General features: G+C 35.5%; 1 protein-coding gene across 12 annotated transcripts in view; it reads right to left on the bottom strand.

Annotated features, from left to right (window-relative positions):
• Positions 1 to 264: 264 nt before the first annotated feature.
• LOC134255844 (unconventional myosin-XV-like) overlaps positions 265 to 27,046 on the bottom strand; it is a 61,336-nt gene continuing 34,554 nt past the window's right edge. The window contains exons 21-65 of one of the 12 annotated variants that reach the window (XM_062738394.1): positions 26,818 to 26,941; positions 25,382 to 25,557; positions 23,884 to 23,968; positions 22,965 to 23,054; positions 19,771 to 19,852; positions 19,555 to 19,688; positions 19,278 to 19,379; positions 19,102 to 19,176; positions 18,830 to 18,990; positions 18,408 to 18,577; positions 18,222 to 18,294; positions 17,922 to 18,128; positions 16,851 to 17,680; positions 15,078 to 15,157; positions 14,073 to 14,936; positions 13,770 to 13,899; positions 13,525 to 13,560; positions 13,204 to 13,239; positions 12,893 to 12,937; positions 12,191 to 12,232; positions 11,097 to 11,302; positions 8,741 to 8,876; positions 8,277 to 8,398; positions 7,832 to 7,947; positions 7,634 to 7,724; positions 7,480 to 7,530; positions 7,280 to 7,394; positions 7,034 to 7,185; positions 6,729 to 6,838; positions 6,558 to 6,593; positions 5,959 to 6,065; positions 5,230 to 5,282; positions 4,890 to 4,962; positions 4,685 to 4,761; positions 4,504 to 4,586; positions 4,151 to 4,376; positions 3,953 to 4,033; positions 3,516 to 3,606; positions 3,096 to 3,346; positions 2,735 to 2,799; positions 2,507 to 2,646; positions 2,326 to 2,375; positions 2,088 to 2,174; positions 1,700 to 1,834; positions 265 to 1,587 (exon numbers count right to left, since the gene is read on the bottom strand). In XM_062738394.1, coding sequence (XP_062594378.1) covers positions 1,489 to 1,587; positions 1,700 to 1,834; positions 2,088 to 2,174; positions 2,326 to 2,375; positions 2,507 to 2,646; positions 2,735 to 2,799; positions 3,096 to 3,346; positions 3,516 to 3,606; positions 3,953 to 4,033; positions 4,151 to 4,376; positions 4,504 to 4,586; positions 4,685 to 4,761; positions 4,890 to 4,962; positions 5,230 to 5,282; positions 5,959 to 6,065; positions 6,558 to 6,593; positions 6,729 to 6,838; positions 7,034 to 7,185; positions 7,280 to 7,394; positions 7,480 to 7,530; positions 7,634 to 7,724; positions 7,832 to 7,947; positions 8,277 to 8,398; positions 8,741 to 8,876; positions 11,097 to 11,302; positions 12,191 to 12,232; positions 12,893 to 12,937; positions 13,204 to 13,239; positions 13,525 to 13,560; positions 13,770 to 13,899; positions 14,073 to 14,936; positions 15,078 to 15,157; positions 16,851 to 17,680; positions 17,922 to 18,128; positions 18,222 to 18,294; positions 18,408 to 18,577; positions 18,830 to 18,990; positions 19,102 to 19,176; positions 19,278 to 19,379; positions 19,555 to 19,688; positions 19,771 to 19,852; positions 22,965 to 23,054; positions 23,884 to 23,968; positions 25,382 to 25,557; positions 26,818 to 26,941 — 6,295 coding nt within the window. In that variant the 3' untranslated portion in view covers positions 265 to 1,488. Of the gene's footprint in view, positions 1,588 to 1,699; positions 1,835 to 2,087; positions 2,175 to 2,325; positions 2,376 to 2,506; positions 2,647 to 2,734; positions 2,800 to 3,095; positions 3,347 to 3,515; positions 3,607 to 3,952; positions 4,034 to 4,150; positions 4,377 to 4,503; positions 4,587 to 4,684; positions 4,762 to 4,889; positions 4,963 to 5,229; positions 5,283 to 5,958; positions 6,066 to 6,451; positions 6,484 to 6,557; positions 6,594 to 6,728; positions 6,839 to 7,033; positions 7,186 to 7,279; positions 7,395 to 7,479; positions 7,531 to 7,633; positions 7,725 to 7,831; positions 7,948 to 8,276; positions 8,399 to 8,740; positions 8,877 to 11,096; positions 11,303 to 12,190; positions 12,233 to 12,892; positions 12,938 to 13,203; positions 13,240 to 13,524; positions 13,561 to 13,769; positions 13,900 to 14,072; positions 14,937 to 15,077; positions 15,158 to 16,850; positions 17,681 to 17,921; positions 18,129 to 18,221; positions 18,295 to 18,407; positions 18,578 to 18,829; positions 18,991 to 19,101; positions 19,177 to 19,277; positions 19,380 to 19,554; positions 19,689 to 19,770; positions 19,853 to 22,964; positions 23,055 to 23,883; positions 23,969 to 25,381; positions 25,558 to 26,817; positions 26,942 to 27,046 lie in introns of those variants that run through there. The other 11 variants (XM_062738398.1, XM_062738397.1, XM_062738395.1 and 8 more) reach the window with 11 other exon arrangements.

Raw genomic sequence — 27,046 nt, forward strand, 5'->3', positions numbered from 1 at the left:
GTTGCAAAAGTCAACAGGTATAAAAGATGTCGCTATTGTGACGTCAAATAACGCTGCTCTGACGTAAAAAAACATAGGTCCCCCCTTAAATATGCAATCATCTCAAAAGTCTATAACTCCACCAATTTCTGGACTCAAGGTAGATAGAACTACATGCACTGTAATAATGAAAAATTGAAAAAAAGAACCATTTAATATTTCATAGTTTATTACTCATCATGAAAATATAAAAAAAATATATATGTCGGAAATTTGTTACAGGAATATTTTTGATATGTAAATTGTATATAAAATGATATATGAATTTTTTATATATAGAGAATACATGTGATTGCACATACATCAAGACTACATACAGAGTTACATGTAAAACGTAATATTCAGATCTGGCAGATTTTGATTTCGTCTTGTAATGAACACTGAATCATACTAGCAGAAACTACCTGGGTGGTGCAAAAATAAATAAAGGGTTCTCCAATTAACTATTGTTCATCATCCATGTGACCATTTAAGTAGTTATAGTAAACTCGGCATTTCACAGGTAGAAAAAATGGCTGACATCGATTGCAGATACCAAAAGCAAGATATAGTTGTTGAGATAACCCAGAAAGACCAAAAATAATCTTTCAGAGCCTTGTGCAGGAAAGGAATGAAGCTACATATATGTATATAGACAATGTATATTAACTGTACATGCTTATATTATGCCACCTATTAAACTTCAAATAGTCACACACTGGATAGTTCTATATAAACAAACAGCCACCAGTATCTGTATAATTACGATTACTGTTAGTAACATAAAGTGGAATGTCTGAAATTAGCACTTTTGCTTCAATTGAATACAGATTCAATCTGATCAGTTCTTCACAAAATTGTCAATAATTGGACAAAATAAATTTCAACATGATAAATCTTTATAACATCTGTACAAACAGGAATAAACAATATTTACAAATGCATGCCTAACAACATATACTGAGAGACGATATACTCAGGAAAACAAAATAATAAATGAAACAGAATCTTCTAATCCAACATCCAGAGAGGGAAAAACCCGTAATTACATGCAATAATTTCTGAATAGAATCTCTAAATTGCTATTTACATATTTTGATTCATTTCCATTGCAGTTTCTGACACTTGGTGATCTACTGACTGGATATACAGTGCTCTGAATATACACATATAAACCTAAATTTAACACGAGATTTCTTGTTCAAGACACAGCTAAATTTTTGTCTATAATGAGTCCCTTATCAGCTTAAGCATAATTACAGACATAAACACAAAGGGTAGAACATAACGTCACACACACACACATACACAAGTAGTATATGTTTATACACACAGGGTAACTGTAGACCCGTGTTTGCACTCTATATACGAAGCACATATTAAATATATCACAGAATACAATAAGTGGTTTTGTCTAAACACAGTTCTGTACATTGGGGTGAAAGTTTCAATGATATCAACCAATCACCGTCAGTGGTAACGCTGAAGGCTCATCTTCTCATTTGGCCGCTTTTTGTGTCGATTTATTACTTGCATGTATTGACCAATCAAATTGGAAATATCAGATCCCTGCAGGAAAAAATATATAGTTCAATTAGAAGGTTACCTGTTAGATTGACAACAGCAATTAAAAAAAATAGCTTTCCTTACTTTGAGTTATACTCAAATTTTTATTTCTTACCTGATTTGTTTCAATTCTGACAATTTTTTGCACCATTAAATTGCCCAATTTCATGTCGAGAAAGTTATCCCCACTGTCACTGCGATAACGTCTTGTTGACAACACTTCACTGAATGAATAGTCCAGGAATGTTTCCTACAATAGAATGGGACTCCATCAACATTTTTAAATGTAAATATGAATTCTGAAACAGACTGGATGATACTGAAGAATGATCTCCAACTACAGTAAAATATGCTTATAGCAAAGTGCCTGAAACATACAAAATTTGTTCATTATAAAATTTATTACATCTGTTAAGATTACGTTTTACAACCTTGGACACTGAAAATCAGTTCGGTGTGTGAATTGATTCATTTGATTATAACCGTGTTTTACTGTTACTTACATGTGTTTCCAGACTGAGGAAGTGGATGCCACGTTTGTTTACAGCCAGAATGCACTCTCCTTTGATGACTGGCTGCGTCGGGGGATTCTGTCAAAAGCAAAAGTTCACATTTAATATTTTACTTTTAGTTTATTATTTGTTTTAACATTAAAATGTGTGTACTCTCTTTCTTCTAACAGCAACGGAGGAAGTAAGGAAATTTCTAAAATAAGCAAAGGTACGAAAACTCAGAACTTACCCTTATACTGAAAAAGGTGGATCCAAACAATGGCCAGCGTGAAAGAATGTCTGTAAAAATAACAACTCTTTAATAACTTTATGATCCAGAAGTATGCTTTACAGAACCAATGTATTCTAACCAATGAGTGTTTTTTACATGCATTGTAATTTAGGTTTAAAAGATGTTCAATTGCACTTGCCTACAAATCTGGCTTTACACTCTAGTGGACTTCTCCGCATGACATCCTGCATGTTAGCGTGGATTCTGTTAAGCCACTGCTGCTGGTGGTAGTCTGGCATTCTACGTACCGTCTCAGGAATTAGGTACGGCAAATCTTTCCTGTAATTAAATGTAATGTAAGGTACCCTCCATAGTATTTCTATTACTTGTTGATTAGTACATTTATTTGCTGTATTACTCCACTTACATTGTAGGCATGCCAACTCTGTCATAACCTCTGTGTAGTAAAGCTCCTAAAACACCAATGTCCTCCTACAAAAATTACATGTATTCACTGTAACATTCTATAAATTTTTACCTATCAATGTATAGTCTTCAGTTATTGAAACATTAAAGCTTAGAGCAACTTATTTTATGCTCCTAGAAAATTCCTGACCTAGATAATGAATTTTATATACTGTAAATGTTATTCGCAGAGCAAAATATCAAAGTTGAACTATCTTAACACTTCATTTTGCAAGGTCTAACTATGGCCCTCTATCAAATGTACCAGAAAGTCTAAGATTCTGCCAAAGCCACATCAGCTCTGGGTATCTATGTACATGTACCTCGTCACGATGACTTAATCGTCCCTCCTTGAGGACCACGACGAGGCCCTCAATGTAATCGGGAAGACTCTGGAAGAACATGAGTTCATTGTACAGAATGTTGTCGGTGGGCCGGAGAGGGTAATACCAAACAGTCCTCTGGAAGACAAGATCGTAACTCAGGTTGTTCCGCTGTAAGTCTGCGGTCACGTCCAGAACGTATTCCTCGGGCTTCAGTCGACTGAACACTGGGGGACCCATCATATCTTCCTCTGAAAATCCAATCAAAAAATAAGTTTCCACATTTTTATTTTAATAGAAATCTATTTTAATAATCAATTTACCAGGGTAATTTATAAAATTTACTTTTTAAACTACAGTAACTCAGAAGTTGATCTCACAGCCAATTAATAAAAAAGCCCTGAATTGACAACCACTTACTTGTTCTTAAAAATAGTGTATATTCCTCTATTTCCACACTATCGCTGATATTCAGCCTCAAACAAATCTCCTCTACAGCATCTCTAACAACCTAACAAAAATACAAAACAGAACTTTTATTTGAAATGCTCCTTTAAAATCCACCATTAAATGTCATTTTGAGAGAAAATTCATAAAATATACCGTATAGGTGGAAATTTTAGCGAGACGCAAATTTAGCGATTTGTCCTTAAAAACTGGTAATTTATTTTTAACGAGATGTTATTTTAGCGATTTTAAAATGCCACATTATAGAAGCTATTACAAATAAAACACAATTTATTTTTAGCGATATTTAATTTTAGCGATCTTGGCACGTTCGCTAATAATGCCAAAATTAAATCCTCGCTAAAAATTCGACTTATAGGTATTCAAAAATAGGCAGGAAATCAGATTACCGTGCAAGGTTTGATTTGAACCATTCCTTCTTTTTCACAACCACTAAAGATGAATCCAAATCTCTTAGAAATCCTGCCATTCTACAAAATATATAATAATTTGTGAAAACTGTTGAAGCTTTAATAAAAGAAAAATGGCAATTAAAATTCTTTTTGATATCTAAGCAAATAAGAATTTCAAAAAAAATGAAAGCGTACAGCTAAAGCTCGGATTTCCTCTTGGAGGGGAACATTTTTGCGTCCTCCATATTTGAATGTTTTTCGGAGATTTTGTAGACAAATAGAGGCGGCCCCACTATAGGTCCTCATAGGGTCTGAGGCTGTGTTCTCTAAGTATTTAAAAAGGTACGGCCTCAACGACTCAGTACAATCACAGTAACAGGCAACAATGGCAAACAATCGCCAGCCCATGATGCAACTCTTCCTACAATTTAAAAAAATAATATTCAATTACCTGTAGTAAAAGCATGCAATTAATAAACTGACTGTTAAGCATCAACATATGGTCTGCTCATAGAAAAGGCAGTGTGTAAAATCTGGCTTTTACTTACGGCTTCATGCTTCTGTTGCTAGTTGTTTGTTTACAAAGCTGACAGTAGACCTCATCCCTTAATTCTGGGTATTTGTGGCAAGTCTATCAAAAATGCCAGAAATTAGTGGAAAATTTCACATCTGTAAACACATACAGTATACCGATATTTTGTTTCTTTTCTAAAAGAAAACTTTGCTTACCTTTAGAATTTTGAGAGCACAGTCTACTTCAGTCTGGCTTGATCCCATTGGATAATCTCCCATAAATTTCATTATGCCTGTAACATAAGATTATATTTACATGACCTCCTGTATAAAAATTATACAAACTTTTTTCTATAAAGCAAACAACTTATTTTCAACAGATGAAATCAGGTTAAATTTACCAAGTTCTGCTGAAACTTACATAAGAAACATTCCAAAGCTAACTTGTTCAGCTCTGGTTGCTGTAGTTTCAGTAAAGAGGCTTGAATCGGGGACTGAAAAGAAATAACATTTTATTAAATTTACAAGCCAAAACAACTGTCTTTAAACTGTTATTTCTATTTCTTTTTAAATTACAAGAAAGTATGTCATCCACTCCAAATAATAAGAAAATACAGATGGATTCATAACATCATGTTCCTATTCAGTGAAGAATTTCATTATGATACTGCTGTTTGGAGTTCACTGCTTTGATTCCCCCTTGTCTATAGAAATAAGACTTTTATCATGATATTCCTGTTTTCCCCCCGATTTGTACTCACCCGTGTCCACTTGACCAGTTCTGCCTGTTCTCTCCATGTCCATTCTGCATTACCTGTTCAAATTTCATAAAATTTATCTTTTCAATTCTTAAAAGACAATTCCAGTAAAAGAAAATTTAGAATGAAACCTTCGGATAAATTTCAATTGATGAAATACTAGGTTTACTTATATCTAGTACACAAATATCAGATTTAAAGTTAATATTAGTAGTTAAAATGCATATACAAGTATACATGCATGTACAATATCATAGATAATGTAGGTGATTAATAACTTCCTAACATTTTTATCAAAATAGCACAATTTTTATTCCAATATACTTTTTTTACATTGACACATAATTTTCAATAATTTTGGAGAAAAAGTGAATTAGGTTACAATTTGTTAAATCATTGTTAATGCTTAACACAGAACTATGATGCTAGAAAATTCTTTTGTCATGCAGTCCGGGAAAACAACACAAATTACAAGGGTACACAGAAAAAAATGTTTTTCCATTTGAATTTAGAATAAGTTCTCCCTATATGCTATCTTTTTCACATTAAAATTACACTCCTTATTAAATGTCCACAAACATGTTATCCAAAACTTCAAAAGATGTGCTTTATGACATACAGGTACAATTGACTTGAGTGTGCAAATGCAATAAATCAATTTTACTTCAATTCACACTGAGTTTTTGTGTATCAGATTGTGTTAGTGTTATTTAAAGCCAAGCATCACCAGACCTTCCCCTCTCCTGTTTTTATCAGGATCCATGCTACGAAGCTTGAGGCTTTCTATCATTTTAATCGTGCCTCGTATAGAACCATCATCCTTCCGCATCATCACGAACCTGAATATGGAGGATATAACGTAAAATGGTGCAGAGTAAAAACAACAATAGACAGTTAGAATAAACACTTGGGGAATATAAAATATAATGTCCACACAGTACTGGAGGTTCATATAAAGCATGTCCATTCACAATGTGGAAATGATGAACTAAAATAAGATGTTAGTAATAAAATGCAAAAGCATGCCTTCAAGAAATATTGCTTGAGTACAAATAAAGCTGCAAATGTAAATAATGCATCAAGTTCCCCATTTGAGTAAACAAGAAAATCCAAGCAACATTTCTCCCTGAACTGTTTTGTAACAACCTAATACATAGAACTGTGTAATATACAACATAACAGGGTAACATGCCGTCATGCTAATGGTACTGTTTGCTTTGTTTACCTGGTTTATACTTCACTAACTCTCTCCTGTTACTGTAACACATATCAATAAACAATGTAAAAAAAGTCAGTAAATCTCCAAACAAGGCACACACACTATTACTTACCCAGCATCAAGGTTTGTCAGGCTCAGATTCTGAGGCCTTAGTGAAAGAAGCAGTACTTTATAGCATGCCTACACATCTTGTATGCATTGTTGTCTTATCTTAGAAATAGTTTCACACTAAATAAATAAATATATGTAACTGTCTTCTAGCAAGAACACTTCGATCACTTACTTCTGTAGAGATTCTCTGAAGTGCAGTAAGGCAAACTCCATCATGGAGAACTTGCCGTCTTGAATGGCGGTGCCTTGACTCGTCTCACTCCTGTTGTCAGCATAGCCATCCTGGAAGACATCCACAAACTTAGCATACACATGTAGGTTAGAAAAAAAAAACATCTTTAAAAGCTACATCTATATCCTTTATAGTGGAAAAAGGAAATGTTATACATGTACATAATTATACAGATGTTAATCTGAGTCTAGAGTTGTAAGATTTCACACAAGTATGAAGCTGATGTTTTATATATAGATACCGACCCTGCTTGGAGGTCTGATCATCCTCTGTATTGTGTGTTCTGTTAACTGAGCTTTCATGCCCCCTGACCTCTCGACCTCATGTCTAGCCAAAGGTCGCACATACTCAGCAGGGAAATATCCCAGCATTCCATTCAAGGATCCATACAGCCAACCTGTCGATATGGAAGTAAAGTTTTAACATATGGTTTTCAGAAACATACATCTTTACCTTACAGATATCTGTAGAGTAGAAATTTTCTTCCTTACCCTCTTCTAATGCCATTTCTGGATCTAGCAGTTTGATGACCTCATTCCTTGCAAAGCTCAAGAGTGTGGACTCTCTGGTGATGTAATCCTTTACAGCTATCACATACTTGTTGCCCTGAAATACATAATCATGATATAAAACATGCTTAATATAAAATAATTCTTCCAAGTGTTTTAAAACATGCAGTAGATGATACTACCTTGTCTGCTTCTTGAAGATACAGATCAATCATCTCTTTGAGCTGTGAGGCCTGTAATGAAATCATACATTTAATTTTCATTTCTGCTAATATCTTCTGAGTTACATAGTATATACATCTAAGATTTGGTGGTGAGGTTAAACCTGACACGTACCCTGTTGGTGAAGAGAACCACAGATTTGTTCTTCAGATTTATCTGAATGGTGTCCCTTGTTGGCAGCACTGCATCAATAATGTCCTCAAAACTGTAAAACAAACAGACAGTCTTACTGAAGGCAAGTTAGTTCATGTAAACTGCACAGTATGACAATATGGTATAGGTGAACTATGTATACTGAGGCTAGGTACTGACTTGTGATGCTCCATTACATCCAGATAATCCTCCACCAGGGAGCGCTCCCGAGTCAGGAAGTTGATGCCATTATGGTTAACCCCCACGTAACGAATCCCTCCATACTGACCTTGACCCTGAAAACAATGAACACTAATGTTGCACTTAAAAAGTCAAAATATCAAGCTAATTTAAAAATATATATGGGCAGAATAGAAAATATTGTTCTAATTACTCTAAAATGGCAATCTATGGTCAAAGGATTTGTCTTCTTTAAATGTCAGAAAAAGAAGTACATGCAAGAATTAAATAAAAAACACACTGAACATTTAAAATTATATAAATTTTGACATCTTACAAAGATTTATTCTAAATTACTAATATTTACTGTGATTATAATCATTGCATTGTAGTTAGAAAGAATAGACAGGTATGGTAGATTTTACACATGTAACTTCATACTTACCGCTACAGGGAATAACTTGGCAAAATAAGTCGGCCATTCTTTGGCTGTGTCTACTATTATCTTTTTCACTTGATTCTTAAAATTGCCACCTAAATAGTTATCTTTGTTGATTCCATAGCTCTCTACAATAAAGGAAATTTATGGATAATAATGAATGAACACATTACCTTGATCCATATGTAGTCCATAATGATACCAAGCAATGTCCTGAATAATTGTTTTCAATTTCCTGTGCTAATACATGTTTAACCATAATTTTACTATAAATTGATTTTACTTCAATCAATCAATTTAAACTTCATCTGGACATCAATTTTTTTGTACCATTAACATGCTTTTGACCCCAATCCCTGAAATTCATTCAAGTGTGAAAGAACTACTCATGTGTTGAAAACTATCAAGATATGAAATCGTTACAATAAGTCAATGACATTAATACCCACAATGCCTTGGGGGTCACTTACCCAGCATGCCCCTCATTTTGATTCTATCCTCCTTGTTGATGCGGACACACCCTCCGTTGTAGACATCCTGCACCACCTGACAGAAGACTAGGTGGAGGGCCATGGGGTTCTCTAGCCGCTCCCTGGGGTGGAATACCTGGAAGATCAAACATCGAGATAATACAGTTACAAGTACGGAGACCTTTAATTGCTTAATCCATTTACCTGGACCTATCTATCTGTAAATAGCAATAAATATCCATTCTGTTTATATCCTCAAGGCAACTGCTCATTGAAAATTAAACAATCAATTTATAAACTAACTTCCCCAGATATTTATAAGAGACACACAGTATCTTAAATTCTTATCACTCCAAAGTGAAAAAGAAAATTAACTTCATGATGATCAAGATTCATCACAGTTGATACCTCTTGTCTGATATTGATGCACAGTGGCATTTCATTCATTGTAGAATTAGGATTCACCATTATAAAAGGTCTACTTGGGTTCATCATAATTCTTAGTATTTCCAAAAGCAAATCACCAAATGAAACATCCAGCAAGAAAACTCTACATTTCTAAATAAACTCTATCCACACAGCTCCAATATTTTTCTATCACAAAACAATGTGTATTGGCCATATATAACATGTCATTAGCTTCTATATAAATGCCATAATTGTTTCCCAGACAAGCAACCAATCATCTTAAATCATTAAGAACAAGGGCGTGAGGCCCAGTACATGCGAGGGGAATCCAGTGTGAGAGTGGCCGCTGTCCAGAATCTGTGTCCAGTGATACAGGGCCCTGGCAGTCTGTGGGCTGTGGAGACAGGTGCCCCCACTTCTGTAGCTACTGGTGCCATCCCCACACACATATAGGGACAATAAACACATCACCTGATGGCAGTCACTACAGAACAAAAAACACTGACCACAACACTTGTTTGACAACAGATATTCATTAGTGGTAAGACCATATCACCTTAACAACACTTTTCCTACATAAACAGTATGCTTTTTGGGCTTACTAACGCAGAAAGAACATGGAAAAAGTAAGCATTTATTTCAATTACATGTATCTTGCTAGTGAAAATTCCTGGATATAGACAGTAAGACCACACCAGAGACAGACATGATGACCCCCTTTCATGTTAAATTCCAAAACAAGTTACATCAACTCTACTGAAATTTCCTTGACAACTAGAAAACTGACCAGTCAGCAAGGGCCCCGCCATGGGTTTAAAAAATTATTTAAAAATATATGAAGAAATAAGCAACAGCAACTGTATTCTTAAAATTTTCAACATAATTCCTGAATATTCAAAAACCTGTTATTAATATCCTTGTATATTTACATTTGGCAGTTCAGAACAACCTAACATTGAATGTATATATAAACAATAACGAAGTTTGTATTAGTGATATATAAATTGCCAGTCTTCAATGAATGCAAATACAATTGTACATGTATCATGAAGGCTTGACCTTAACTTCAAAACATTAATTAACAGCAGTTGCAGACAAAGGTTTTCATTAATCTTAAAATGACGGATAAAGATAGGCTTACTAAATTTTCTTCAGCATGCTAGATAATTAATCCCAAGGGATTAATTGTACCTCTCTCATCATTTTCTTCTAAAGTTACAATAAGAACTTTTCAGTATTAATATTAGAATGTTTTTTTTAACCAACTACCTTAAAAATTGATATTATTCTTGAATTTACTTAAAGAAAAAAAAAGTAAAAATAAAAGATACGTCTTTTTTAATCTATTTCTTGTTTTTAGAATTTAATGAAATCATAACACATTGTGTAGGGTATTTTAACAAAAATAAGGAATAAACATTTATATCTAAATCCACAGTTTAGAGTGTTCATAGCATTCCAAATTGACTGAACTTCCAAACAAACTTCATTTGCAGACAGAGGTGGTAATTAATTTCAATGTGACAGATAAAGATAATGCTTTGGATTTTCTTCAGGAGGAAAGCTAATAAAATCCCAAGGGACTCATAGCAGCATTCAGTTTACAATGTAAACATCTTCAGCAGTTATCTCTCTTTGCCAAAGCATTCTTACATAAAGTTAAGGAATATACCCAACCACCCCAGCTCCAAACCAGGGTACATAGAGAAACAAACTTAGCATCAAAATTTGTCTTTCTGCCTATTGAACTACCACACAAAATTTGATCTTAATTGGACAACCATAAAAAAAGTTATAAGGAAAAAACAGAAAATTTGTGGACGGAAGAATGACAGACGGACAGACAGAGTGATTACTATAGGGCACCCGCAAATCCTTGCGGGGCCCTAATGATGCCACAATAGAATGGATTGTTATCTGAGAGATCCAGTAAATGTTGGCATGTTACCTCTTTCCTCAGGTTGAGTGTCCAGGGTACATTGTGGTAGGCTAGGTACTTCTGCTTTCCCTGGGGGTAGAGGCGTGTAACGACCTTCTCTAGCTCTGTGTAGTTTATCAGGAACTGGGGCTCCTTCTTCTTCACCGTGACAGTCTCCAGGGTCTGGGTGGGGGGTGGCAGGGGAGGAGGGGCAGATTTCGGCAAGGGTGGGGGCTCTACAGATAATTAAAGTTGAGTTAAAATAAAGAAAAATCTAGGTCTATGTCATGCATACTTAAGGACTAACAAACATTTTTAAACCAGAAAACTTAAAATTATAACAATTTACAAAATTATATTTTGAAACATACAAAAATAGAGAGACAATCTTTAAAAAAAATAAGTATGGTCAATTTATGATAATGAATCATCATCGATATCTTGTATGTTATTGAATTAATGGTACACTCTTCTGACATTAAGTTTGATGAATCAGATCTGTAAAGCTGTTAAAAACTGGCTTCAGCAAAAGACAGGATAAAGCATTGAGGAAAAAAAGCTACAGGAAAATCATCCATCTTGATATAATTATTGCTATACAGTATTTTTAATCAATAACAATGAAAATGTCAAAGATAATAATAAGTCATTCCAGACGGAAAATGATATGTGTTGTTGTAAACACAACATCATCATGAAAGTTATAAAACTTATTCTGTGAAAAAAAATTATCTAAATATATATGCCTACTTCATCAAATGTCCAACATATCTATAGATGTAATAATGAAGTGTTAATTTGTGTATAGTTGTAAGTGCATTACATGACATTAATATGCCAGGTTCTGTAGTAAACTGTCCATAAACTGACAAGTGGACCGATTGACTACTATAAAAAGGTGCAGGTGTACACTAGAATGCTAAGGTGCAGCATAGGTAGCCTAAGGTAATGCTCAGTAGCTGTAGGAGTTACATCCCTTAGTATATAAATCACAGCACACTAATGTAACTGTAGGAGTTATGTCCCTTAGTATATAAATCACAGCACACTATTTAATGTAGCTGTAGGAGTTATGTCCCTTAGTATCACTATCACAGCACACACTATTTATTATAACTATGAACCTTGTTCTTCCTCAATCTCCTCTGTCTTTGGAGGTTCTGGTTCTATAATAAAATATTTGTTGTTTGAGATTAATTTAAAATATTCAATTTATCCAGTAAATGAATCTTTTAGTTTAAATACTTGAGCAAATCCTATACTAAAAAAAATGCTTTGTGTAACTAAAATGAATTTTGCACTTGTTTGCTGTAAATTATGCTATGTCATTGAATTTAAAAATTTGAAAACAAAGCTTTAAATTCAACAAAACAAAGCAGAGCCTCTACTGATTAAAAAAAAATCATATTAATTCATAAAACAGCAAATAACCACTCCAGCTTCACCCAACATAATGATCGTCAGTATTTTGTTATTTAAAATGTCTTTAAAAAAACAAACTTATTCTAGTTTTGGTAATTGTTTTGATTTTCAAAAATTTAAGAAGCAATCTGACACAATGTAAAGAAAGTAAAAAGTTTAAATAAAAGGCTAAACCATGTCCTTATTTCGATTACGTGTAATCAACTCTTTACAACTACCGGTAAATAAATTGTTTACTTTTAAATACTCATATCAATGCATGTCTACAAAGCAATATGTGCAAAGGGCAGCCAAATTTTCTTTTCCCAGAAATATGTAGAAAACTAAGTAAGATTTGTTGACAGTGCAGGACTAGGTGGATTGATTGGTATTTTGTGAGTTGTATTGAGGTGCGTGTACTGTACCACGTTTGATTGGCTGAGGAGGCAGTCTCAGTTCTATGACTGGTTCTAAAATCACCAATCATTACTGTTTTAGTTTGTGAATGTTGTTTTAAAAGCATCTTTTGCATGCATCAAAATTTAACATTTTAAAGCAATTTTCACACATTTCAGAATTTTTTTTTCAACTTGAAATTGCAAACATTTAATTTATCATTTAATAATTTCATTTATCAGCGCTTGGCCTCTATTATATATAAGTATATTTATGACTGAAGTTCAATTCAATGTCAGAAAGAAACAATAAGCAGTAGAAAAGCATTGTAGACTAGTACCCTTTTGTTTTACAGGTTCTGGTGGTTTAACTGGTTCTACAAAGTAATGTACAACCTACTATAGGCAAAATCAACAATGGCAAAGAGAAAAATTGCAAATACCAGGTTAAGCTTATTTCTTAATTTCTGTTCATTTTTTTCTAAATTTTATATTTTATTTTTATTTCATTTTTATTTTTTGTTGGTATTTTTGTTTTTAAAATTCAATTCATTTTAAGACAACAAAAACTTTCCAGTGATATCTTATTTGTTGATTTGTTGTTTATAGTGCATTGAAAAATGAAGCAAAAATGTCAAAAAAAGGTGTTAAATAATTTGTACCCGGTGGTTTTGGTGGAGCAGGTGGTGGACCAATATCTACAATGGGAAACGATTATAGCATGCAATCAACATTCCTCATTTAGCAAATATTTCATTGTACTGCGAACACCAAAATCCTGAACTAAAACATATAATACAAGAAAAGCTTTCCTATAAGAAGATATTACACCTCCAACATTAACATGCTTCTTGGAACCTGTGTCTATTATACTTTTTTTTTTACCCAGTTAAAGCCTGTAACTGACCTTGAATGATTTTTGTGGCGATGATCTCCTTCTTCTCATTCTCCTGTTCTTTGTTTCCTCCCAGTTTCTGCTCCAGCAGTTGAAGAGTGGCCAGGTGGACTGACTCCGCCAGAGACTTATTCTTACGCTCCTACAACAAACAAAAATCTGTGACAGGCTGTATCACTCTACAAATTCAAAGTTCATGTAATTATATTTACACACTCTTGGTCTAAAATGATTTCTTATAATTACAAATACAAATTGCAATGACTGTTAAAATTTGTAATGATGCAATAATTTTTGTCAGTAAAGCTTACTGACCTTTTGTTCTTCATTTGGAGCTTCTGGTTTTTTCCACTGTTTCTTGGGGCTGAACCTCTCATGAAGATTCTGTTTCACATTTTCATCAATTTCCAGACGACCAACTTCTCTGGCCCTTTTCTCTTCCTCGTGGGAAGGCGGAGGCCAGACAACCTTGCCGATTCTGACAGTTCGAGCTCGGCCTTTCTTGTCAGTGAAAGTAAACATCCCTTTCTCTCGATCAAAAGAATCTTCTGTGGTTTGCAAGACGGGAGGAGGGGGTGGGGGTGGAGGGGGTGCAGATTGCATGCGGGGGCTTGTCAGCTCGTTATCCTGGTACTGAGGAGGAGGAGGGGGTGCTGGGGCGGGAACCATTCTGACGTTAGATTCCTTTCTCTCAGAGGATTCAGTGTTGATGGTCAAGCCCTGGGTGGGGGCTGTGCTTACAATGGGAGCGACACTTGGCTGTCCAAAAGTCTTATGCTCAGTGTGTCCCTCAAACTGACTCCTCATTTTGTAGACTTTTTTAGGGACACCAGTACTGCTGACCTCTGCTGTTGAGATAGCCGAAACAGGGATATGCATTCCTCCCTGACTGTTGATTTGGCCCCCTTGTGCATTAACCACAAATGGTTGTGTAGCAGATGTCATTACCATACCACCATTGATCTGCTGTTGGTCCCTGGGTGTCACGACAGGGAATGGACCCACAGAATTAAAGCTGGAGGCGGGGCTTACAAGGTTCTGGGGGGTCTGCTGCTGTTGCATCTGTAGGAACTGCTGTTGCAACATTTGTTGCTGTGCTGACTGTAGGAGATTTTGCTGTTGCTGTCTTTGTTGCTGTTGGAGTTGGGCCTGTGCTTGTGCTTGGGCCTGAAGGTTTGCCTTGAGAAAAATAACAAAATACTGCTGTACTATTCAATGTTTATCAAAGTTACATGCGAGTCGTACTAAAGCCTTATGTCAATAAACTTTTAATTAGTTAATTATATATTTTTTGAAGCTTTATATGATGTGTGAATTTACCATCTGTTGGAGATAGGCATTGTACAAGGCCTGTTGCTGGGACTGCTGGGCCATTTGCTGAGCAGCTAGTTGTAGAGGATCTGAAATTTTTTTTTATTTAGAATTAAAAGTATAATGGCTGAATTCAATCAAATTCACTGATCATGTGCATTACAATAGCTTATCAGTAAAACCATTCAGTAAAACAATAAACAATCGAATTCCTTTATCTTGCATGTCTCTCAATTTTTAATTCTGATAATTTTCCTTATTAAAGAAAACAAATTCTATAACATACCATAAAACATGAAAACCAATCATTGTCAATAACAAACATTCCTCTGAATTGTCCTTGATAAAATAAAGTTCTAATGAAGATAGGCTACTACATAAACATCACAATTAATTAAGGTTTTATGTGAAAGGAAGCGTAAGAAGATAAACATGCATCATGGGACGATTTACAACCTTGCGTCAAGTGATGCTTCACTCCCCGTTAAATGCGTAATGTCTGATGCATTCCTCACCTTTGTTATCTGTTATTTTACTTTCTGTCATATTACCCCTAACAGACAGTCGGCTTATCAGTGACTCATAAAAACATTATCATCAACAGTATAGGCATCTCAGATTTACAGATTTATCAGAAAATTTTAATGCTTCCTGTGCAAACTGCAAGATATGTCGAAATGGGTAACGCTTGGTCTTTTATTATACATTTCAGTACAAAACACGCTAAAAAGTACTCTGTAAAATTTACCTATAATAAAGCATCCTTCAAAAAATTATGAATCCCTTGTCAAGCTTGCCAAAACATAAGGAAACTAGATAATCGTGTCTACCGGGTACTTATCTTATTCGCCCTGTAAATTCCAATCAGTACTCACTATAATCCGCTTTGCCATCTTTTGCCCCCACTACGACATGAAATCCGCGAGCCTGACTCACTGGAGTCTCACACTGAAACACTACAGACTCGGTCTGTTCCTCCTGATTAGTCCCCATAGTAACGAGTGCTGGCGTTCTGTGTCTGACGGAACAGAGAGTTGACCCAGGAATGATCACCTCCACAGGTGACACTCACTCTGGCCCGCCCTGCGCTTTGAAGCTGACAAACACAATGTTTCAGGACCTCCTATCATTCATCACTGGCTGGGCCTGACCAAATAGCCTCCACTTCTACGTGATAAATAGGCCTCTACATGACTCCAGGGGCCAATACTACATCAAACAAAGGGATTCTACACACCAAAAACATCTCGGCCTCACATTGCTTCCTAACACTAATACATCTACAGGGCAATATTTGACTGCAGCATAATTAGAAAAATTTTCAAGGGAAGGGTTGGTGTTGAATACACAACTGTCAAATGGAGGTCAAAGTAATACACAATATAAGGTCACTGCTACAACACCTTCAGGGAATAGAACTAACACAGATCATTAGCCGAATTCTAACACCATCACATGTATCTGATCAAAAGTAACAATCAAATTTAATTGCAACTGGTCAAAATTAAAATTAGTCTTTGTAGGTGGGTATGTCATTTTTCATATCGGAGATACCTCTCTTAAATTTACAAGCATGACACATTCAGTCTGCAACAGAATATGGTAATGCATGTCTCATACAAATGCTTTTCTATTAACTGCCAGTTACAACATGGACAGACCATTAATTCAATCTCCTCATGAACTTGAAGACCGTGTCAATGAACTCATTAAACCTGCTCCTTCAACACATAAATGACATAAAAATATCACAACTTCATACACAAAGAGGCAACACCTTACCATTAACAGGAACCACAGGTGGGGAAGTGGGGATCATTCCATTGGGCTGTAATCCCATATTCAGCAGTGGCAGGGTAGCAGGAGGAACCGGGGCTGGCTGGACCCCGGGGCCTGGAACACCTTTACCCCCTCCCTTCAATCGATTCTCCAGAGTATGAGCATCACTCAGGGTGTCCACATGCTCATTGAGGGCGTTGTTAAATACATCCTCCACCCAGTGTGACCAGTCTGACTGACCAGTGGCTGCAGAGATGTCGGACGCAGCAGACACACCCTCCAGATAACGATCCTGATTATGTTTCCTGGACACTCCAATCCCCGGGCCGTGTCTTCTGATGCGTTCACGTTCCTTTATGATAACTCCAGATTTCACATAGCGGGTATTCAGTTTAGAATGAGGACTGAGGTCTTCATCAGTCACAGACCTCGGGGTACCAGCTCCATTACTGTGTACTCCATTCACATATCTGGTGTTTAACTTAGACTTTGGGTCCAGTCCAACCACTTCAATGTCCTCTACAATAGGGGTTATATGTCCATTAGGTATTCCATTGGAAACACCATGTCCATTCGTCGTCGGTGGACTGGGTGCCTTTCGTTTGTTATATCTCATGTTTAACTTAGATCCCGAGAGTCCATCCATCATTAACTCTGTCGGTCGCTGATTGAGAACACTTGTCATAGAGAATTCGATTCCATCATCATTTTCCTCCATGTAGTTCTTCCTTGGAGTGAATGATCTGGATTCGATGCGGGAGTGTTTCACTTCCAGAGGCTGAGGTAGGGACCGCGTTAGTTTCAGGTATCTCTCATCGTCCACGCTATGTGGGCTGAAAGGCATGATAAAAATGTTTTGTTAGCTCAGTAGCTCCCACCTTTTGTTTCCAGGCTATTACTACCCTGGCAAAAGATCAAATCACTAGACCATAAATTATTTTATCATCTATTAAAAATTTCTTATTTCCTAAATGCTTCAGTACATCACAGTCAAAACAATCCTAAATGTCTAAAATAAAAATTTCTTTGGAATTTGTATTTAAACCTTGCTGTGTCCCTCCCTCTGGTACTTACGAGTTTTTGTAGAGGCCTCTCCTCATTGCAGGAGGTTCCCTGGTCCTGTCAGACGTGGCGAGGTAATACGACTTACAGTAGGGGAACCCTGGAGGGACCTCCATCTCACTCAGAAGGTCAAGGACGTAGTCGTATCCCATAATCTCGTAATAATCTACCTCCTCCTGGACCTGGACGGTCCAGCCGTAGCTGTTCTCCTGCAGACCCCTGTAAACGTCAGGTAACATATATAATTAATCAACAATTTACGACCAGTTATTGTTGGTCAATGTGTTCTAATAAACTGACCGTCCCTCTCACCTTATGTTCAACAGGTGTCTGGCAAACAGTTCAGCATTTGTCCAGGATTCCACATGGCCAATCATTTTGTGACCTAAAAATTAGAGTTTTTCACTTACTTGTCATGAATTTTGCTAACCTATGTATTGATATTGTATTTTTTAAAAATCTCCATATTTTCTTTTTTGCTAATGTTTATCAGCTTACCATCAGGGAACTTAGCCTCAAGTGCCATGTTAGCTTTCTGTTGTATGGCCCTCCACTCAAGTAGACAGGGAGGGTAGACTCGGGAAAACTGGGGCTCCACGTTAGCACACTGTAAGGCCTTGTGTTGACACAGCTGCTGGTGCCCCTCTAGTCCAATGTCTGACACAAATCTAGGACAGGGAAAAAATTATCAATTCCACAATCAATCAATAATCTAACATTTCTTTAAGTTCAGAAAACAAATCTTCCAACGTCATGTACACCAAATTTCTTGTAAATAATTCCCATCTTACATCAAAATCTGCTGTGTACAACAAAAAAATTCTTGGTTTCTGCACTATGATCTGAATCTATTCTGCAATCTAGGCTAAGCTTATCTGTTTTAAGGACAAAACAATGTTTCCCAGAGGAATAATTCTTACTTGATAAGATATTTGCATAATTTTTTGCTGGGCGGGAAGGCACTAAGACAGGCAGCCATTAAGTTCCAGGCTTTTTCTAGGGCCCCAGGATTCTGGTTGTTCCAGCACTGGTTTGCAATTTGACTGTAAATTTCATCCCTCAAGCCTTCATGTTGTAGACCCTACATAGAATTCAAATGCCATCAAAATAAACCAGAAAGCCCTGTTTGACATTGCATGATATGATCTTAACATTTACAAGAAGAAAAGTTGAGGAGGAATAAATTAAATACCATTTGAATAATATAATCCACCATGGCCTTTTCCTGGCGATCTCTAAGATTTCTATCATACATCAGCCGCAGGATCTGAAAAAGCATTAATCACAGTCATGTCTATGTATGTACATATAGACAACTTTTATTACATTATAAATCAGTTTCACACCGATCTGGTGAGCGGTCCTTACCAGTTTAAATACAGCCGCAGCAATCTGATTTAGTTCTCCTCCTGTTACTCCTTGTGTGAGAGAAGACTTTATTGGTGTCATTGTAAAACCCCAGTTTGGATCCTAATAAACAATACAATTTTAAAGATTTTACTTCAAGAAAGGCATTAGAGAGGTTTACCATTAACCAAAATTGTCATATTCTTAAATCTGTTGAATTTCTTGTAATTCAGACACTACTTATTAGCAGAGAACAGGAGTTATGCAATATGTTTCTTTACATGGAAACACCAAATACCTTGAAGAAGACCCCCGTAAATTTACTGAATGGGAAAGCGTTGATGTCCTCTGGCAGTTTGTAGTGTTGGTCCATTTGCTGGACGTCCTTACTGACCGTAATGATGTGCCGATCATTGTTAATGGACTGCCAATCTGTACAAACGTAAATACGGAGGTGTTACTTATCAATAAACTGCACACTAATGGATATACCTTGTGATACTGCAATACTTACCATCCAGCTTGTTGTAAACAAAGGCCAGCTCTCCTGGAATGTCCAGGTTTGTGATGGAGGCAATTTCACGCTCCTGACGGGCCTTAAACAGAACACAATAAAATTAAATTCTTTTAACTTTTTTACTCCAACATTTTTATAAATATAGTTCTTAAATTTCAATGAAAACTCAATAAGTATGAAGTTCTATAAGCAAGACTACACACCATCAATGAATTCGAAAAACTGAATAACAAACAAACTCAAATATACAAAGGTTGAAGATAAACGTAGCGGGGTCGAGCAAAATACCTGTATCTTATAATTCACCCCGCTAAAAAGACAAGTTACTGATGGGAAATGTATCGCTGAGACAAAGTGGCCCGCATATTTGAAGGTAGGATCTGATATCTATTTACATGCTGGATGCAGAGTTGTATGGATCAGATTACCACAAAATACAGCTGTCTTCTAAACAATGACAGATGACAAAGAAATGATATAGTGTCAGAGGGTTCCCTTAAGTTATACATGTACCATGAATGCTTTTCAATTTTCTTCATGATGAAATTTAGGAAATTTTTACTATTGCTTAAAAATCTGCTTGTGCATGTACTGATTGTTTGGTGCAGTGAGATCACAGCTAGGACTCTTAATGGTTATTTTTTGCATAATGTGGTAAGCTGCTTAACATTTTACCACCATCAAAAACCACAATCTTGTGGAAAACTTTGGTTAAATGGTCACCATGTGCTACATAAGAAACATAACATTCTTTTTATTACTGCTTTCTTATACCTATATCAATAACAGTCCACTTATTTCTTAGCCAAAAAGAAAACTCGTGCAAAAACATGGACTATTAATCATACATATGAGGTTTGATATTACAATAGGAAAAGGGCTCTCTCTCTCTAATCTACTTAATCTAGATACATATATATGTTTTGTTCATTTTCTGTCATTTACCAATTATTACATGTAAGTCATATTAAATCCTGTAGATGGGTACATAATTGAAAAACCACATATCTTGCACTTTACAAAAAATGTGTATTCACATTTTCTGCAATAGAAAAATGACCATTTGTCAATAACTTTTCAATTTTCTTTTTTTCTCACTTGATTTTCATTGGTGTTTTTCAAAATCTACCTTCTTGAAATAGTTCACCACTGAATTTTTTTAAGGCCTCAAATACCTTACATACCTATGTTTTTTTAACGTGTATGTAATTTTGCCCTTAGTAAAACTTGTAACCTATTTCTGTGCTGGTATAATTATTTGATACACTACAGATGTTAAAATGAAAGTAAAATGAAGAAAGAAAGAAAGAACACCTTTCACAATATCCATAAAATTATATCATAGGCTAAAAGAGCAAAGAAAATTCATAATCTGTTGTACTGGTCCAATAATGTGTTAATATATCAATGTCAGTTTCGCCTTGTCGTACTTCTGTATGAACTAGAACTATAATTCTGATCTTCTCCCTCTTAAGGTGGAGACTTAAGTATCACCGCAGTGACAGTCCCCAGTAAAACTTGTCCCTGGACCGAGGGAGTGAATTACAGTTTGTCTGTGAAGGTTTGGATTCCTGACATGACAGATAAGTGATTCGGATATAAAACAACAGGCTCTGTGAGACAGAGAGGTGAAAAGAAAATCCATCATCCTGAATCTGGTAAATAAAACAGGACCCAACAAAGTGTTCCCTCCTGTTTACCTACATGTAAATTCAGAGGTTAATTCTAGCGACTTTCACTGATCTTTACTGATACTTTCTAAAAATAAAACTTCTAATAAAATAATTACATTCAAAACCCATCAACTTTTTGTGCACAAGTACACTTCCCTTAAACAGGGGCTTTAAAATGCTATTCCCATTTTAGCTATCTAAGAGGTAAAAGGAATACACCATGTTCTTCATAGCTCTACTTAATAGTTATTCTCATAGTTTTACTTAGTCAACCCTCTAAAATAAGTATAACATAATTCATCCTTTGGAGCCAACATAAAACAATAACGTTTACTCAACTGCAATGCACTGAGTTTTTATATCTGTATGATTCATATATGAATTGAGCAACTGAGGCAGTTTGTTGTCCGATGACAGTTATGATAATCATGAACTACCAAGTCAGCTTTACAGGGTTCGACACTAATGCTAGCACGGGACAACTGAATACTGAGGTCGGGCTACCAAACATGTCTTTAAACTTGCCCTGCAGGGCTACAGTAAATTTTACCAATTACTCACTAAGAGCAAGAAAGTAATTATAATTTACACACAATATATCTGATAATTGTTAAATTTATTTTCAAACATGTTTTATCATCATAATTATTATTTTTGTAAGTCAAAATGTTAACTTTAAAGGTGATTCGAAATACCCTATATGATTATAAATATGGAATTTTTCGAATAGAAAAAGGTCTTAGGTACAATCATACAGTGACATATAATTTTTGCCCAAAATACAGGCAGAATGCAGGATTTTGCATCTCTATTTTCAAAATTTCCTTGAAAGCCTTCGGCTGCTGGACAAGTAAAACATGAACAGGGCTAGTACAAATTAGAAATGGCTAGCCCTGCTGACAACTATGGTTTTTAAAGTTAGTGTCGATCCCTGCTTTATGCTTAATTTTTTAGGGAAAAAAACATCTCTGAGTCTCTTAGCTTTTGTTCTTACTTTTTTGGCAAAACATAAAGCCATTGCACTTAATGCTTACCTCTCTGTCAATAAACCTTACTAGTGAGCCAGATTTATATCTATCTTTCTATCAATAACCTAACTACTCAGTCAGCTTTATCCTTATGTGTCAACACAACTAAGTCCTGAGTCAGCTATCCATACACCTAACTACTGAGCCAATTATATAGGAACTAAGCCAGCTCCTATCCATATGCCTAGCTCATGAGCAAGCTCCTATCCATATACCTAACTTCTGAGCTAGTTATCCATATACCTAGCTCCTGCACAAGCTCCTATCCATATGCCTAATAACTAAGCCAGCTCCTATCCATATAGTTACCTAGCTCATGAGCCAGCTTCTATCCATACACCTTGCTCCTGAGCCAGTTTTTATCAATACACTTAACTACTGAGCCAGTTCCTAATCCATATTCTAAGCTCCTGGGCCAGATATTCATACATCTAATGACTAGGCCAGCTTCTATCCCTACACTTAACTACTGAGTTAGTTAGATGCTCACCTTTCGTTCCCTCTCCATCTTGGCCTCCTCTTCCTGTTTCTGCCTCAGCAGACGTTCCTGCTCCAGCTTCCTCTTTAACTCTTCTCTTGTCTGTGAAAAATAGAAATACACTTCACTACAAAAAGACTCATCTTCTGAGTTCTCTGTGTACTCGGACTCGGGGGAATCAGAGTACTCGTCCGAGCATGCCCAGTACATGCTGCTGTCTGGTAATTCCTTGGTGGTATACACAGTAGAGTACATGTTGTCCTACTGAATCCAATGGTTGATGGACAACTGTTTGTTATGCCTGATTAGTCTGATGTGCACTGATCACTCAATCTCGACATGTTACATTGAATTCACAGACTGATTTATGTATATGTTACGACACAACAATAGAACAGCCATAAATACGTAATAAGTATCCTCCATAAAAAAAATGAAAATAATTATTTTATCCCTGCATGCTTCATCTCCTTCTGGAGAAGCTTACATGAGCAAACTTTTAAATTATTTGTGTCAAGTGACACATGAAATGAAGCATTACTCATAACTTTGACTTTTTAACAGTATAAATCTGTATTCTAATTTAATGTAGATAAATGAAGAACCTGTGCTGATGTTATCAGTGTCTTACCCAGTACAGCATGCTACCTCCAGAGGCTTCAGAATGTCACACAGGTGCATTGTCATTTTCCAGGTATCAAAGTCAGGTAAATCATGTTAGTTTTTAAGAACAATGGCTAAATGACCACAATAGTTAGGGTGTGTCCCCCCGAGCCAATGCATGATTAAGTGAGCCTTGGCCCTTATCTCTCACCTGGCTACATGTTCAGCAGCCCCAGGGAGTAGAGCGCTGGGTGGACCCAGTTTACCTGATGGAAAATCTGTATAACTACAAAAATGTCGGTCAGGTGTGAAAACTTGTGTTGCTTACCTTTAGATATCTCTTGCGCTGCCGGAACATTCGAAACTGAGCCTGGGCTTTAATGATTCCATTCCTAACCACAAGGAATCTCTTTCTGTTAAAAAAAAATTAAAAACATCACATGAATAAATCAAACTACACAGAAATGTGTGAATTGGAACACCATCTCTCAAAGGAAGAAAAGTAAAAAAAAAAATAACAGGAATTTACCTGAAAGATTTATTAACATATAAAATGTAATGTTAATTTGTTCTTGCCAGTAATACAAAGCCATACTAGATTTCTCTTGGGCGTCTCCACTTTTAGGCCTTATTTGGTTTATCTCCAAAGATTTAAGACTTGTAGTCTGATACAGCATGTTATGCCAGTGTATGTCAGCATTGAATGTTCCATTCAATTTACTCCAAGATTAAAAATGATTAAAATTTCATTTTTTAATGGACCCAATTAATCTAAGCCAAAATGTTCCTGATTTTTGTCCATCAACAAGAATACTTGCACGGTATAATTTGTAGGCGTTTAATTACTAATTGATGTCCACAAGGTGACGAAATGATTGTCTTCACCTGTCTCAGTTAATGGTCATGCTTCGTTAATCATTCAACAAGTCCATTGAAGATAACAGATTCACACACATAATTGATTACAAATGATTACATTCCATAAAATGTTTGTAAACTTAATTAAAGGTACAGGCTACCAGAAATCATCACAACAAATGGATACAACCTACCACTTGTCAAGATTATATTCCAATGAAAATAACTATCTCATAAAAATGCACTGGAAATGCATTCCAAGCTTTGGAATGGAACCATTTTATAAAGTCAGAAGCATTTTAATTCTAAGCATCTAAAAATTAATTAGAAGGTACAGAAACTTTAAGGTTAATACTGACAGGTATCTGGTAAACAAGTGTAACAGGTTGTCTAATAATTGATTGTAAAGGCCGACTTTTGTTAATGGCACAGCTTTCTTCATTGTATTTGGACTGACTTTATATCACAAACCTTTTTTCAATTAAAGTTGCCATGACACTCTAGAGAGCTCAATAAATTATCTTTCATTAACAGATAACAAAATTAAGGTGGCATATTTTCTTGCATTGATTACTTGATAAAATATTATGGCAAAAGTTTTAAACTTTAAAGGACTAAAGCAACTTAGAAAACTGAAATAAACAACATGTTTATATCAAACATTAAATATTACAAATGAAGTGAATGAATCAAACGTAACTTAGATTTATCAAGAAAAAAATTTATAGCATACTGTCTAGTTAGTTCTCTCAAAGGTTTCAAGCTTATTAAATAGGAAACTATTTTTAAATAGCCTCTAAATAATGGCATGTCCTACAAATCAAATATTAATGATGGAATTTTTAATTCACTGACTGGTACATATGGGGATGGTCGCTCACTTCATCAACCAGTATACTGTACACTGATAAATTTGGTTCAAAGCTTATTTAGGAAAATTAAATTTTTTAATGGTTCATTAAATTTACCTGGCTGTATATCTCTGGATTGCCCTCTGTAAGTTCTGTACGGAAGTCTTGGCTTTGAGAAATTTCTTACGAGCGATGAACATCCGGGCCAGCTTCTGAATCCTGACGATGGCCTCGTCCTGGATCTTCTTGGCCTCGGTATCCAGGACCTGCTCGAGGCTCTCCTTCATAAACACCTGTAGAAAAGATTCAATATCTGTGAAGCCTGTGTTCAAATAATCCCCACACAAAGAATACCTCCACATATCCAGGAAGTTAGCTGTCGGAACAGTGTAAGGGGAGTTTTGTATCCCTAGGGAGGTGTCATTATATTCACTGTCCACAGACATGCCATCTACCAAGGCTTTCTCCGACATAGTGTCAGAGGGTTCTTTGATATATTCATCATCACTATTTTCCCAGTTGCCAAGGTAAAAAGATGCAGACATGTTCTCCTAGTTCAGATCATCACTGTCCGAGTTGTCAAGGTAACAAGAGGATGGAATGTTTTCAGTTTTGTGACTATCATGCTACCAGTAACAGGGATATTCACAGTGAGACAAATTTGAATTTAAATGGTGTCTTGACATTCTAACAACACTTGCTATGAATTTCAAAGCCAAAGAAAAAATTTAATCTTCCCATATTAATGAGCAAGTTTTTTTCATAAATTTCACTTCCTAATATATGTAATATATGCATATTCTCTCTGACAGAAAGTATGCTGTACACATCAATCATGGCAAAATTATCTAGTATAAGTTAGAAAAGTAGACATTAACATAAATCATAAGCACAAGTCATCTGATTTAGCAATCACTACTGAGACTTAGATGTCAAATATAAATTATGTAAATTACTTAATATTGACAACACAGAGAAGTGCTGAAGTGGGGAAGAAATAACAAGAATCGTGAAAAGATGAATGGATCTACAAATTTATCTGACTAAAAACCTGCAGCAGTAATTTACATTATGCTGAAATTTCCACATGTTTAAATTTTAGTTCAACCTTCTACAACGGAAAACAGACAAGAATAAGAGGAGTAAGAAAAGGAGGTGACTGGAAAAATTCAGCAGTCTGAATTTATGTTACATCTCATGAAAATGTTTAGGTTTGGGGGAATATTTCTTAATTAAAATTTTTACCATTACAAATTCTGAATTTATATAACATCTCACAAACTGTAAAATGTTTTTGGTTCGGGGGAGTTTTTTTTTTAAAAGTTGTTCCAATACAAAAGGCTAAATATAAATAGGAAAACCTGCATACAGAAAAGTAAGTCTAATCATACTTAGATAGACATAAAATAAACAACCAAAAAAAAAAAATTCTCATACTTTAAAGAAAATGACCGCATGAAGGGGAAGCAGACTTGCCTATTTAGCAATGCTGTAAATATTAAACATGTAGTAAAGATATATACAGAACCAAAGGGAGATAACTTTGCTCTAACCTTCGTAGCACCTATCCTATACAGGTACTTGTACACAGAGCCCTGGGTGTTGAGGATCATTTGGCACACTTTATTTGGCAGTAGTTTGGAGTTTATGTCTTGTCCATGTAATAAGCAATGGTATCTGTGTGAAAACAGAGATTTTTCAATTTCCTTCCACAATAAAAAGCATGTATTAAAATTTTCACTACATACACATCAAAATTTTCAAATAAATTCTACTCTAAAT

Source organism: Saccostrea cucullata, unplaced genomic scaffold (genome assembly GCF_032062105.1).
Source record: "Saccostrea cucullata isolate Sc308-1 unplaced genomic scaffold, CSIRO_AGI_Scuc_v1 ctg78, whole genome shotgun sequence".
Taxonomy (NCBI): domain Eukaryota; kingdom Metazoa; phylum Mollusca; class Bivalvia; order Ostreida; family Ostreidae; genus Saccostrea; species Saccostrea cuccullata.